At 51.8% G+C, this 13,934-nt stretch overlaps 4 protein-coding genes across 4 annotated transcripts; 1 reads left to right on the plus strand and 3 right to left on the minus strand.

Annotated features, from left to right (window-relative positions):
- Positions 1-651: 651 nt before the first annotated feature.
- On the minus strand, positions 652-1,415 carry HETIRDRAFT_147567 (uncharacterized protein; the record flags this gene model as incomplete). The annotated part of the gene is made up of 1 exon (XM_009547771.1): positions 652-1,415. A coding segment is annotated over one exon (763 nt), but the record flags the coding sequence as incomplete, so codon positions are not given.
- Positions 1,416-3,206: 1,791 nt separating this feature from the next.
- HETIRDRAFT_409359 (uncharacterized protein) lies at positions 3,207-4,366 on the minus strand. Its single transcript, XM_009547772.1, has 6 exons — positions 4,295-4,366; positions 4,141-4,243; positions 3,967-4,087; positions 3,787-3,898; positions 3,648-3,722; positions 3,207-3,589 (listed from the first exon to the last, which is right to left on the minus strand). The coding sequence occupies exons 1-6, from the start codon at positions 4,319-4,321 to the stop codon at positions 3,446-3,448; spliced, it is 582 nt and encodes a 193-aa protein (XP_009546067.1). The 5' UTR covers positions 4,322-4,366; the 3' UTR covers positions 3,207-3,445.
- A 1,091-nt stretch (positions 4,367-5,457) lies between these two features.
- Positions 5,458-9,649, plus strand: HETIRDRAFT_426846 (uncharacterized protein; the record flags this gene model as incomplete). Its single annotated transcript, XM_009547773.1, has 19 exons — positions 5,458-5,544; positions 5,646-5,717; positions 5,746-5,825; positions 5,942-6,004; positions 6,052-6,204; positions 6,607-6,820; positions 6,876-7,102; positions 7,281-7,370; positions 7,431-7,513; positions 7,574-7,647; positions 7,747-7,796; positions 7,863-7,965; positions 8,008-8,063; positions 8,140-8,362; positions 8,444-8,508; positions 8,714-8,786; positions 8,814-9,138; positions 9,194-9,473; positions 9,532-9,649. The coding sequence occupies 19 exons, from the start codon at positions 5,458-5,460 to the stop codon at positions 9,647-9,649; spliced, it is 2,436 nt and encodes an 811-aa protein (XP_009546068.1).
- Positions 9,650-9,822: 173 nt separating this feature from the next.
- On the minus strand, positions 9,823-13,509 carry HETIRDRAFT_156207 (uncharacterized protein; the record flags this gene model as incomplete). Its single annotated transcript, XM_009547774.1, has 12 exons — positions 9,823-10,093; positions 10,147-10,186; positions 10,246-10,359; positions 10,421-10,623; positions 10,677-11,063; positions 11,116-11,304; positions 11,363-11,404; positions 11,463-11,474; positions 11,535-11,906; positions 11,965-12,080; positions 12,143-12,873; positions 13,193-13,509. The coding sequence occupies 12 exons, from the start codon at positions 13,507-13,509 to the stop codon at positions 9,977-9,979; spliced, it is 2,640 nt and encodes an 879-aa protein (XP_009546069.1). The 3' UTR covers positions 9,823-9,976.
- Between the last annotated feature and the right edge of the window lie 425 nt (positions 13,510-13,934).

Consider the following 13,934-nt stretch of genomic DNA (forward strand, 5'->3'; position numbering starts at 1 on the left):
GGATACGCCGAGGTTTTCGTTTTTTTATCGACGTGGACCCCTCGGTGCGTAACGAGACGTCGGTGCAGCGGGGAGATACAGTATAGGTGGGTATCTCTCTGTGGTGCGCGCGGCGTCGTCGTGGTCGAATCGGGTGGTTACGCTCGGCGCCGCTCGGGCGCCGCTGTCGCCTTGATCGTGCATATGCGTATCGCTGGCACTGAAGCGGCGGTATGGGGGCGTCGATGTCTGGAGAAATGGCGGCGAAAGCCAGGTGCGGCCGTGCTGCGCTGGCTCACAGCAGCCTCTCTGCGGCCCAACAGGTACCCCTCACTGCCGGCACACGCACACACGGAGGGTTCTGGGACCTCCTTGAATTGGCGGCGGTACGGGGTTCGCTCGCGGGAAATACGTGAATGGAGGAGTTGCTGTCGCTCAGCGAGTTTTGCTCGTTATCATCCCGCTGCGCTCGCTGCGTGCGATCTGGGCCCAGTGGTGGTTCGGTGTGTGTATACGGTCATAGTTGGTTGTGCAACTTACGTACCGCGCGGAATGGGGTGCGGGTGCTGCTCGACTGGATTGGACTGGACTGGACTGGACTCGCCGTCGTCGTCGTCTGGGGCTCTTTTCGCGTGTTCCATCAGAGCTCGTGTGCGATAAAAGATGTGTCGACGGCGACTCGTCGGATCCCGCTGGCTGGCTTAGCGCGCGGGACATGTGTTTTGAGAGCGTGGGCGGGGGGCGAGAGGGCGTTCGGGGGTCGAGACCGTGGTCGTTGGCGGTGTACTCGCGCATCGACGACGTCCGCGGACGATTGCGCGCTTGCATGTGTTTTTTTTTGTTCGTGAGAATCGCTGGCCGCAAGTTCGCGCGTAGCGGGTAACGATCGCGGCGTTTGTCTGCATCGTGAGCTGAATCGCGGTCGCGCATGCCGCGCGGACGGGCGAGAGGAGGTGTGCGCGCAGCGAGGGGCAGCGCCGATGCATTGACGCGTTGGTGCTTCGCACTCGCAGGAAATATTACCTTGCCTGTCCCCGCCTCGCTGCAAAGCGCTGTGCGTCAGAGGCGAGCAAACAGGGCTTAGAGGCGGGGGACGGAAGTGACGCTGGCACGGACGTGTGCGGACCTTGCCGTGCGCTGGTGGGCTCCTGGCCGGGACATCGTGGGCGCTGCGAAGGCCATCGAATACAGAACGAGAAGCGGCTGCGAGCCGTGCGTGCACCTGCGTGCACGCTTCACGACAGATTCGCAGCCCTGCGCGCGCGGCGACTCGAGAGTGAACATCCCTCGCCGAGCCGGCTCTGCCTACCACAAAGCCTCTTAGGACACGTACCCGGCGGGTGCATGGTGCGAATGTTCGCAGCGGAGGCCGTTCATATTGGTATCTGACGAGGCCGATACGGACGAAGCTCCTGCGGTACACGATTGAGCGCATGACTCCACGTACACTCTGTCACAATTTTTGTATCCGAACCAGCTGGCATTGTGTCCACAACGAGGATGTGTGGTTTCGTCCGGGGATTATTGAGTGACGAGCGGGATCTAGACTTTCAGATGAGATGTCACGCGGCGTGACGAAGTTGAGGTATGAGATCTGCGTCAACGAGTTCGAGAGAGTGGCGCGGATGCGAACGATGATGATTATAGTGAGTGGGTATATAGCCTGGCGATAACGGCGTCAGATATAATCTTGTGCACGACCTGAACGCACGGGAACCGCGACGATTTGGACAAAAACAGCGTCCGATGTAACGGCCGATATGGACGCCGCGGTTGTAAGGCTATTGAGGATCACAAAGCCAAGTGACTGGATCCTAGAGATGTCAGCTAAGGCGCAATTTATCTGAGCTGCGAACACACCAATATGAAGCAATATATTGCCCCCGATTCGATGAGAAGGCAGAGTATTTTCTCGGTATTTTGTTCTGGCGGTCCCTGCTCCCAGCTGGGATTTGATGAATCGCCTGTGTCGCCTGCGGAGATTGCGGAGACCAATGAGTGGTCTCATTGGATCCTGTAGAAGTGATGTGATCAAACAAACCAGGCTCGCCATGCAATAATTGTCGTTGTCCATAGATTGGAACCCAAAAGGAAGCCCCAGCTCAACGAACTCAGCGAGGCAGTCCTCTTCTCTATCTTGAAAATCTCGCTGATCAGGTAACTAACCGTAATGCAGAGGTTTGTTCGCATTTGCGGAAGCCTCGAATATGAATGCACCTGGTGTCCCAACAAGACGGAGGATAGACGGGATCCATATTCTTGTGTTACGCTCCGAGATCAACCACGCTCGCCATATCACGAGGGCATCGCTGAGAGTGTACTTTCATTCTAAATCAATATGACATCGTGGGAGATGGACATGACATACGTACGTTGATGGCAGAAGACGATGCAATAATCAGCAGTTGCGCCCTCCCCATCGAGGACTAGAGCGCTTGAATGTGACCCAGGATCGTTGTCGAGGTTACTATCCAATGGAGTACAGAAGTAGCGTAGAGAACGATGTTCAACGCCAACAAGACGTAGGTGGTTCTTGTCCTAGCTTTTTTGAACCTATACGATATTCAGGCGTATGAGTTCGATGTGTGCTAGATTGTAAGGAGAACTTCTGGCTTACAAAACCACGTATACCGAGACTCCAAATAGGATATTGAGCGCGCCTTGAAGCCAGCTTGGTTGATATCGAATAAAAAAAAATGGGAAGCTCAACTCACCGCAAAAGAAACTTTCACACAGGAGAGCAATGGCAAGCACTCGGGGAGAGCTCCATTCCAGACCAGTCGGCCCCCACACCTCGTCACGCGCTGTGGTACCGTTCAGTCTAAGACTGAATGGATAGCATGATGCGGTGAAGTGCTTGCATCATGCTTGCGGTGAGACGTCGCCGAGGAATGTGATGGAGTGCGGCACGGCGCTTGCCTCTGTTTCTGTTCGATGCCTGGTAAGCATAACAATGGGCAGTCGCCGAGCAATCGATGAAAAAATCGGGCTGATTGGAATTAATTTGGGAAAGCTTGAAAGTGAACATGGTCTACAGTTTGGAATGATGGTTCATGCCACGAAGGCGCGAATGTCGGACATCGCTGGTACGACGTCAGAATATACTTTGTGATCGACTTACCTGGTCTCACTTGCACCTCGTAGTATACTCCTTAGTCTTCCTGCTGACATCGTACGACACCGCCAACAGCGGCAGTTTGCTGAGCTGACACAAGATACGCCGGAGAGAAGGTTCAAATAAACTGCTTTGCATGCTTTCATTCATGGCACGATCGTATGAGCCCTATGAGACAAGACAGAAGAGGAAAAGGTGCCCAGAGGACTAGCACCCGTACGACGCCTACCGCCGTTGCACGCGCACGCACGTAAATGGCATGGGGCACGTTGTCGACGCGGGCGCCTCCAGCAGCAGCCTGACTGTCCTCGGCAAGGTCGAGGAGGTATCATAGTAGATTAATACATGGCTTTATCCAGATGTAAACGAGTAACGATTAGGGTCTGCGGTTCCAGACGGGGGCGAGACGAAGTCGATGGATGAGACTTGGGATAGCCAGTTTGAGGAAACGGCTCGGATGTGAACGATGATGATTATAGTGAGAGGATATATAGCCTAGCAATAACAACGATCAGATATGATCTTGCGCACGACCTGGATGCTCGGGACTCACAGCGAGTTGGTCAAGAATAACGGCTGGTATGAACGCACCATTCCTAAGGGCATAGAAAATCAGGAAGTACAGTGACTACATTCCAGAAATATCAGCAAATGCGCATATTATGTGAGCCACGAACGCACTACGAACGCACCCACACAAAGCAATATATCGCCCCCGATTCTATGAGGAGGCTAAGGATTTTCTCCACATTTGTTCTAGCAGTCCCTCCTCCTAGCTGAGTCTTAATGAATTGCCTGTGCCGCCTGCGGCATATGCAGGGACCCCTCAGTGATCTCATGGGCACCTATAGAAGCAATGTGATTGGACGAACCACGCTCGCCAGGCTATTATCGACGTTGTCCACAGATTCGAGCCCAAAAGGAAGCCCAAGACCAGGGATCCAAGAACGAAGGATGTATCATCCTGTGTGATTATAATTATCAGGGTGCTAGCTGTTATGTAGAGGTTTGCTTTTATTTAAGGAAAGTTTCGGAAATAGACGAACCTAGTGTCCCAACAAGACAGACGAAGGAGGGAATACATATTTTGGTGTTACGTTCCCAGATCAACCATGCTCGCCATACTACGACGGCATCACAGAGAACATACTTTCATCCTGACATTAATTTACATTGTGACGATGAACATGACATACGTACGTTGATGACGGGTAACACTTCAAGCATGATGAGCATTGCAACCTTACCCATCGACACAACGCCCAGGATGACCACCGAGTTTAATATCCAATGGAGTACAGAGATGGAGTAGAGCACGATGTTCACCGCCAGCAAGACATAGGTGGTTCTTGTCCGCGCTCTTCGAAACCTATACAACATCCAGGTGTTTGGGTTCGATGCGGGCCAGCTAAAGAGGAAGTATAGCTCACAAAACGACGTATACCGAGACCCTGAATAAAATGGTGAGCGCGCCTGAGAGCCAGCTTGGTTGTTATCGTTATCAGAACGAGGAAGACGGGAAGCTAGACACACCACAAAAGAAGCTTTCGCTCAAGAGAACAACAGGACTTATTCGAGGACTAAGGAATAACATGACTTTTGCGTGATTGCAGGCCACAGCGACCTGGAGGGTGTTTGGTTATAGACCAAGGTGTTTGATTATAGACCAGTCGGGCGCCAAGCCTCGTCACGATGCCCACTGTGCTGTGCTGCAAGTCAGTCCGGGACTGTATTGACATGGATAGGTTAGTGCAAGGTGCGTCCCTGGTGCTTGCGCAGCTAGATGTCGCCAGAGAATCTGATACTGTCCCATGACCTGTAAGCACCAATGCACGCATTGTCATGATATATACCCGATTAATTGACGAGGAAATCGGACTCCTTCAATTCATTCTGGGAAGGATCGGGGGTGGACATGGTCTACAGCTTAGAATGATGGTTTGGGACACGAAGCCGTGACTGTCGGACATCGCTAGTACGACATCATCAAGAAGTCTGTGGCCGACTCACTTGGCCTCTTATCCTGTGATCTGACAAGCAGACCAATTGCTGGCGCCACGGAATGCAAAAAATGTCAACATGGATCTGATGCACTGCTTCGAATGTCAGTGTTATAAATCGGATAGAACAAGAATTAGGATCTCTCAGTAGGAGTGTCGTTCGGAGGATCGGGGAATGACTCACCAACCACGAACTTCAGCACGAAACAGCAGTTCCTCATCATTTGTGGAGTCATATCGGCCATCTGACCGACGCGGCCCTGCACTTGCCATGTTCAGTGATTGCTCTCTTTCCAGGCGAACAGCGAACTTCCGAAATTGACCTCTATCTCATTGCGACCTTCCCAGTCGATGTAAGCGTACATGTCATGGCTCCGTCGAGGCATACAAACCCTCCGTGAACGGGGCAAGCAATCGCGTGCTGTTGTACTTGAGAAGAAAGCGCCGAAGGTATATTTGTAATCACGTTTGACAACGTTTCGGTTTGCGATGCGCGCTATGCCTTTGTGGTAATCTCGGCCACGTTCTGAGTTATTGAAAGACTTGCATAGGTCGTCGAGATGAGCCTTGCGCTGAGACGATATCACCTGGGCATGCGCCAGTCCGAATATGGCTTATGCGCAGTACCTGACAATTAAACTGGCGCCTCAGTGGGTGGTCTCGATCATCAAGGAAAAAGGTGGGCTTACTGATCGCGATGATGCCGCTCATCCTGTTTACCTGCACCTTGGGTATACTCCTTGGGTCTTCCAGCCGCGACATCGTACAACCCAACCATCAATGGCAGACTGCTGAGCAGATACCGGAGCGAAGCTCCGGTGTTCAGTTGATTTAACCGCTTCGCAAGCTTTCGTTGCGAGTACGATAGTAAGAACCCGATGAGACAGGATGGCGGAGAGAAAGAGGGCCGGTGTGCACAGATGTAGCACCCGTGCGGCGTCTACGTACATGACGTAGAAGTCGATGGCTTCATCGTCGGGAGATATCCAGATCGCGAGGAAGCTCGCAAGCCCGCGAGCTTCCCAAGGCGAAGGGGCCTAAAACGGCCTCGCAGGACGATCGATCTGCTCCTTCGCACGCAACGAGCGCCGCCCTCCCGCGTCTGTCCAGGTCCGTCCTGTTTATGCGAACTACGATCGACCATGCCCGGAATCAGAGCGAAATTAAGGCCGTATGTGATCGACGCGGGGGGAAGAGATTGTGTTTTCGAGATTATCCCGGGGCCCCGCCGTAGCCCGCCGTGCCCAACCTCGAATGGAGGGCCTGGCAGGGCCTGGCCATTCTATCATTGAAATGCTCAGATGCGGGGCTGAAAACGTATTGTCTCCGTCGGTCCGAGCGCCGAAGCATGGGATCTTGAGTCGAAAATAGCTGAAAGCCCATGCTGTGCGAGCCATCGTGATCCGGGGCAGCGCTGGGATAGGTAAAGCCAAAGAGATGGAGCAAAAGTAATGAGTTGTCAGATCCTCTAAAGAGTCAGTGGTCTGTCCATATCACACCTTATCCCATCAGTGTCCCGATGCGTGTAAGGAACGAGCCTAGGCAACGTACCGATGATGAGACGGAGCGACTTGGCCTTCGACAGACCCTCACTCATCTCACCCTACCGGTCCACAAGCGAGTGATGATTGGCGGGAAGATAGCTCTTGGCGAAGATGTGATTCGTGATGTTCGGCACATCGAGCTTGACGTGTTGCTTGGCCGCCTGTGCGCGAAGCGTGTACAGGTACACGTAGATGAACCAGAGAGTTGGAGGTCGGTTGGCTACAGACATGTCGTAGTATCCCCGTATATCAGGCAAGCGGACATGGAGTACTGGTGAATCACTCACCATTATCGAGACGCAACGCGGTCTCAATGCTACGCTCGACGTCGATTTTCAACAGCTCCTACACACCATGAGTCGCCTTGACGCTCCTACCGTTGTGTTGATCCCACCAGGTCGTAGACCAATATTTCGCGACGACGAAGCCCTGCTGGAAGATGATCAGGATTCGAAGCAGCCGAGGTGGGTTTATACGTCGGCCCGGCCCGGCTGATCCCGATAGTCCGCTGCGTCATCGGCTAGAAACAATAACTGCTGGGGTTCGACTCGGACTCTAGCCTCTGAACTAGCTGTCTATCATCTATCATCACTGGGCTGGCCATGCCGCCACCTGAGCAGCGATGCACTCAACAAAAAATAGACCTGCCGCTTCTCTGAGCTCTGCGAAAGAAATCCGATTTCGAGAAGGGCAGCTGGGGAAATATTTCGAAAGTGGGTTTGCGTACTCAAGGTAATCTATATTTTCATCAATTCTCCTTTGACCTTTCATCACTTCGCTTCTTCTGATCAGAAAACTAACGGAGCATACCTCCTGCGTGAATTCATTGGCATTTTCCTCGAGGGAAGGAAGATGGCTCGCGAGTGCTGGCGATGGTGAGCTCGATGCTTCATGGACAGCCGCACTGGTCTGGATAAACTTCTGCATTTCATCAGATCGTCGTATTCTCCTCTGGGATATGCACCAGGAGAACATTAAAAACCCTTCCTGCACCCTTCACGGGCATCGGGTGAGGCGCCTGTCTTGAACATAGCTTTAGCGTTTCTCAAGCGCTCAGGCCCAAGATGGAAAAAGACAAATTTCTCACAACTACCCTCTGATTCTGCAGGCCAATATATTCACTCTTGACTTCTCTGCATCAAATCAATATGTCTATTCGTGAGTGGCCATGTCCTCACTTTGCCCGTATACCAATGTTTGAGCTTCGACTTGCATCATCGTCAGTGGCGGGACCGACGACCTTATCATGAAATATGACTTAACACGATGGTCGCCCCAAAATCCAGGAATTGCAGATTCGCAGGTAGAGACCTTCCATCAACATAGGGTGTGTAACCCTGTAATATCAGGATCTGGTCAATTCATTCAGGCGGAAAATGGCAGGACAGCATACGAGCCGTTTCATGTCACCCGTATCAAGATGCGGTATTTCTGAGCGCTAGGCAAGGCCGCTGACGTCCCATCATGGAAATTCGCTAATGCTTGCTGCGCCTCTTATCAGTGAAGATGGAAGCATCATGTTGCACGACGGCAGAGCGGGGTCCGGTTTATCGCAAGCGCAGGCGACCCTGCAGCAAACTACCGAATTTACAGGAGTGCAATACCATCCAAGGATGGAACATATATTTGCCACAAGCGATAACCGGGGAAATGTCTACCTGCGTGACGTCCGTATGGCATTCGGTCCCCTGCGAGCACGAACGAAGCAGGGCATCGTGCAGACGGTCAGTGCCCCTAGCCGTACTACATGCAGCGCCTCCGTATTTTGATGCGTCAGGTTTTCAGTACGCGACTGCATTAACAAGGAAAACCCAGCGGTACAAGCCGAGGTGTCATCCGGAGGCGAGCAGCATGACGTTCGATTCGGAGGGTAAATACCTCGTCCTTATAGTCTCACGGATCCGCAATTGCTCATGTGAATGCGAGGCAAAAAGCTTGCAGTAGCGTTATTAGTGGGTGCAGATACTTGTCCAGGGACCATCTGAACATCTAAATCGGTAGCACCTGTCATCGCTCTAGCATCATCTTCCCACAATCTACTCTATACACGACCCCTTTCCACTCGCGACCTGTAGCGGCCGCAACACGCCAGACGGGCGCCCCGTACCTCCAGGCACTAGAACGCTGTCGAACTCGTGTACAATAAAGGTATGATTCCACTATATCATCACTCAGTATACGGCGCTCAACCTTGATCAGCACGGCTCGTTCGGCGGCCCTGGAAAAGATGGAGACGGATACTTTGCTTTCGGCTCTGATGATTTCCGGGGCTATTTATGGAAGCTACCATCTTCCTCGGCTCTGGAAGAACAAAGACAGTTCGTCGACAAAGACGATTGGGCGACCAACGACTGGCCAGATATTATCGGTGAATACACCCGTACGCGGTTTTTGATTCATCCTGTCCCTTACTTTCAAGGGTTGGAAGCTTTCACAGGCGCAAACTCGGAGGTCAAATACATTCCAGTAGAATTGTCCACTCCACTCTGTCACTTGAATGGTATGTGCCTGCTCAATTCACGGGTCCGGAGGCTAATGCTTCACGAAAATCTCAGGACACAAATCTATTGCCAACACAATCGTCATACATCCCGTGTTTCCCATCATCATGTCCGCAGGGATTGAGCGAGACATCCTCATGCACAGCCCGATCCCATCCTCTCCATTTGGACACGATTTCGCATTGACTCCAACCGACGCCCGCGAGATTCCGGAAGCGTCTATCTACACGAATCGCCGCCTGATGGCCACTCTCATGGACATCGACACACCTTTGCAACCTGGAGAAGATCACGGGGTCGATGAGAATGGTCGTGTCATCGCTTTGTTTGATGAGTGAGTCTCTTTGTGCTTGTGATCGTGACGATATGCCGGAAATTGTGTGCTTTTTTAGGATCATTCGGCAAGAAGGAGAGACGGATGTCTTCAGAGGCTCCGCGTTGTCCGGTTCAGATTCTTCAGATTCAGATCTAGATTCAGGCGGGCAGTCTGATAGTTCTATCGAGCCTTGACGACATTGGGTTGAACGTGAACACCTACCTACCTTCATCTTTTATCCTGAGGGTTGACAACGTTGACTGTTGGAAATAACTCGTACTATCCATTCTAAACTCAAACAGTAGCTTTGAAACAGTAGCCTTGCCTCTCCTGAAAACTGACTTACGCCACGATAGCAATGGTAGGCAAACCTGACGACTATGATGGGAATTTCAAATGCATGGAAAGCGCTTATGAGCAACATATTCTTACATACAATCCGCGGACTATTTCTCTCGTTTCGTACACTGCAAGCAGACCAAATCCTACAGTCTAGATGCTCTTTTCACTACCGTCGCATTTCAAACGTCGTACACCACTCTACCGCCTACCCAAGCATACGGGTAGTTGCGCTGGTAGTAGTTTCGAAGCGAACGTCTCTCGGAGAGACGCGGGATCGTCGCGTACGAGCCACCAATCTGTAATTGGGTTCAATATCGATTACTCTGATGGCGGGAAAAAACCTGCTTACGACAACTTGGTGATGAGTGTCGAAGAAATCCATAGAGTACCTTGGTAAGGTCACGAGTAATCAGCAATGGTATGCAGCCTGAGAGTGCTGACAACTCACCCAGGGTATAGCTTAGAGGGTATAAATCCGTCGTACTTCTCAAACAAGGTCGACGTCCACTCCCAGACACCCCCGTTGTGGCCTCTTCCCTTGTGCCCGACCCCCGTCGTCGCCCTGACATGTGTACTATGATCAGCCACCACGGACGGTCGCACTCAGTACGCAAACCACTTACGGTACCGGATGCCAATTTCTGAATGCCACGTTGCTGCCGCCCACATATCCAGACTCGAACTTGTCGTAGAAAAGACGAAGCTCGGGCTCGGTAGGAAGACGGCCGCCCTTCACACTTGCGTAGGTCGAGAGATTGTTATAGGAAGTGAGCACTGGCCACTGGTACGCGATCTTCAGAGGAATTGGGCCATACAGCGTACGGACCTAGGAGACAGTTGCATGAATGACACTTGAATTCGACTATCAAGAGAGCCTACCATGATCTCGCCGTCCTCCTCCACCCAGCTCTTAGGAAGTTGCACTTGGTCTCTACCACCGCTCTTCCAGAACTCGTAGAAATCACCGTTCGTCACAGGCCTCCATTCAATCTTGAATTCTCCGACGTCGACGGTGCGCTTGGGATTCTCGTTGTCCCAGCCGAACTCGTGGTCTTTGACGTCTATGTCTTTACCAGGCTCATCGTCCTCCATCTCGTTATCGTCATGACCGATGATCGTTGTGTCAGGTCCTAGAGTGACCGTCGGAGTGCTAGGCATGGGGGAGGATTCCCATGTTCCCTGGAGGGAAGACCAAGGAGGTGGGGTGAATCCAGATGGTGGAATCGTGCCCGTTCCAGCGCGTTGAAGAAGCATGTAGAGCAGGGTCTGAGAAGCGTATATCAGAACGGTTCAATGAGGAGAGGAAAGTAGAGCGTACTTCGGCATGGAAGCCTTCGTGTTCAAGCGTCATGAAAAGGACACGAGCCATCTTTCGTGTCAGAGTCTTCTGGCCAGACTCCAACTCCTGGTAAAGGGTTTGTAGCCTTTGTCGCACGCGGACCTGGAACTCGAGGATGCTGGGCAAGGAAGGCCAATCGTCGTCCTTCGTCGGAACTTCGGAGTGTGGCTACGCCAACACATTACTTCATCAATGAATGACACCAGGAAGAGAAGTGCGAGCGTACATGACACTGGGTGGGATCATCCACGTTGGGATCGATGCCTCGCTATCATTACCAGAAAGATCAGCGGCATAAAATCAAAGGCAGGACAACCCATACTTACTTCAAATATATACTGAACAATGAACATAGGTGAGTGAATTTTCGTTCGCCGTGTGAAAGGAGGACTAGATACCTTGAATGCCTCCGGCTCCGTGTGCGGCTCCCCGAGAAGTCTGGAAAGGTGGATATCCAAGAAAGTAGGGATATGCCCGCAGTAGAAAAGGCAAATATGCCTCAAGTCGATCGGCTTCTCGAACATCATTGAGTCGGGTATCATCTTAAGGGTTATGAAGTCCCAAGCAGCCCACATATCCTGGAAGTCCTTAAATGATGGCACACCGAAAGGCGTGCTCAAAAGCTGAGACGTTGGCTTGTTGATGAGTGGAAAGGAGAAGGGTGGACGTTCAAGTAGCCAAAGGGAATAGCCGGTCGACTGGTCGACCCAACGCTGAATCGGGCGTAGATTGGCGTCGGTGAACAGCGTATGCGTGTCCTCCTCTGAATACTGCAGGATCGATGTCGTTAACAGTTGCACCGTCTCAGCATAAGATTGAGTATCGTACTTTCTGAGAAACCTCCACGTTGACAAGCTCGTCCGCAAGGAAGGATAATGTCTGCTTCGTTGTAGGAATCTCGATCGTCTGAAAATGTTTTGATCGATAGTAGGCCTCATGCCGACCTAGAAAATATACACTTCAACATCTTACAGTCATCAGCAAAACAAACATAATATAGACGTACGTTCCTGTTCGTTATACTTGCCTACATACTCCCACTTATCCTCGTCAAAAAGATTTTCATCGCCGAGAGCCCTGCCAGCAGCTTTCAAGCCATTGAAGATGAACTCCTTCGTAAGCCCCTTTCCGTCATCGTAAGCCCTTTCGATCTTCTCTTTGTTGTCCCCATGATCGAGGCCTAGGAGAAGAGTATCGCCCGATCCAGACCTTAAAGGAAGACCCCTTAAGAATTCAGCATCTGCACCACGATCAAAGTTGCCGAGAGATGAGCCGAGGAAGAGAAGGTTAAGTGGGGAGTGCGCAGACGGATCAGGGGTCGAGAGCGCGGTATCGATGGAATCAGGGTCAGTATTGGTAGTGTGCGTGTTCGAAGAGATGCTGTCTTCGCTGGGGGAATGATCCCTAGCATCAGAAGAAAATATAGGCATGTCGCTCCTCGCGCGTGCGGCAGCAACAGATGTGGGCGCAACTGAGACGCCGTCAATGGCGCGCTTGCCCTGAAGACCGCCTTCTTCTATGAATTTCAGGCCGCCGTCATATGTTCCCCACATGCCCATAGTATCGACCTTGCCCGTAAGCTTGGGGCCGACAGAGGACTCTGAAAGCTGCTCCAAAGTGCGTTTCAGTTCACGCTCCTCGAGATCGAGCGCATAATATGTAATCGGTGCGGGGGTCATGGCGTGAGGTACTAGGCGAGCAAGAGCTGAGAGAATGTGGGAGGTCTTGCGTAGTGCACTGGAGATTATATGGTGTTAGCGATCCCCAAAAGGCTATCATGAGATAAGATTGGAATGTCATGAGCTCGTGCAGCAGAAGAGCAAAGATTGCGTCCAAAAGTTGCCGGCGCAAACGAGCAAACGAAATCAGGGCTGCATCATGCGTCTGTCCCACCGATTGCTTTAGACAAAGCTCTGATGATTGCCGTAATACAAATGCGAAAGGAGCCGAAGTCTGCCCTGTAGATGTATAGGGGAAATGATAACTCGACTGAATAGTAGTGACTCGCAAAATCGGACGAACGATATCCGAAGCTCACACATTCTAAAGAACTCACCCAGCGCCAAGTTCAAGGACTACCTCCTCAGCACCCACTCTCCCTCCGGCATGAGCGTGCATGACTTGTACAATGTCGTCAGCGCGACTCTTCAATATGTTCTCCTCGGCAGCGAAAAGATAATATTCGTCGGCCTCGGTCGTGATCTTGTCGTAAATTCGGAGACCTCGTTCATCATACAGGAGTAAAGTCGGAAGGGTTTTGTGACCTGCTGGCTTCGAAAGGCCAGTCAAGATGTCCTGCCGGATATCAGTCTCGCCATTTTGGGCTTTGTCATTGACGCGAACGTCTACAATACGGTCGCTGGACAAAGTCATGATGAACAGAGGCGAGAAACGAGGTGAATTGGACTAGCCAGGTCGCCCATTTCCCCTGTTTTATATGGAGTAGATCCGTGAGGGATGACATTAGAAAAAGGGGTGACTAAGATATTTCCTTTCCAAGCGACCATCGCCGAAGCTCTATTATCGATGCTTGTCGGTCGATGGTTCGGCCCGACGCACAGGCAAGAGGTCGCCGCCCATCGCTGACAGGAAGACCGAGCAACATCGACTGGGATTACAAATTACAAAAGAGGATTGCTATCAGAAAATTGCTAATGCAGGGACAAGAGCGATGTCGTCTCGTCGAAGATGTCAGCACCAGGACCCTTAAAAGACACTTACGAACAAGCCTAGCCCGAATGAGGGCGAAAGTGTACCCCGTTCACATCATGCTGGGGTAGGGGGACGCACGAACGTGG

Source organism: Heterobasidion irregulare, assembly GCF_000320585.1.
Source record: "Heterobasidion irregulare TC 32-1 unplaced genomic scaffold scaffold_05, whole genome shotgun sequence".
Classification (NCBI taxonomy): Eukaryota; Fungi; Basidiomycota; class Agaricomycetes; order Russulales; family Bondarzewiaceae; genus Heterobasidion; species Heterobasidion irregulare.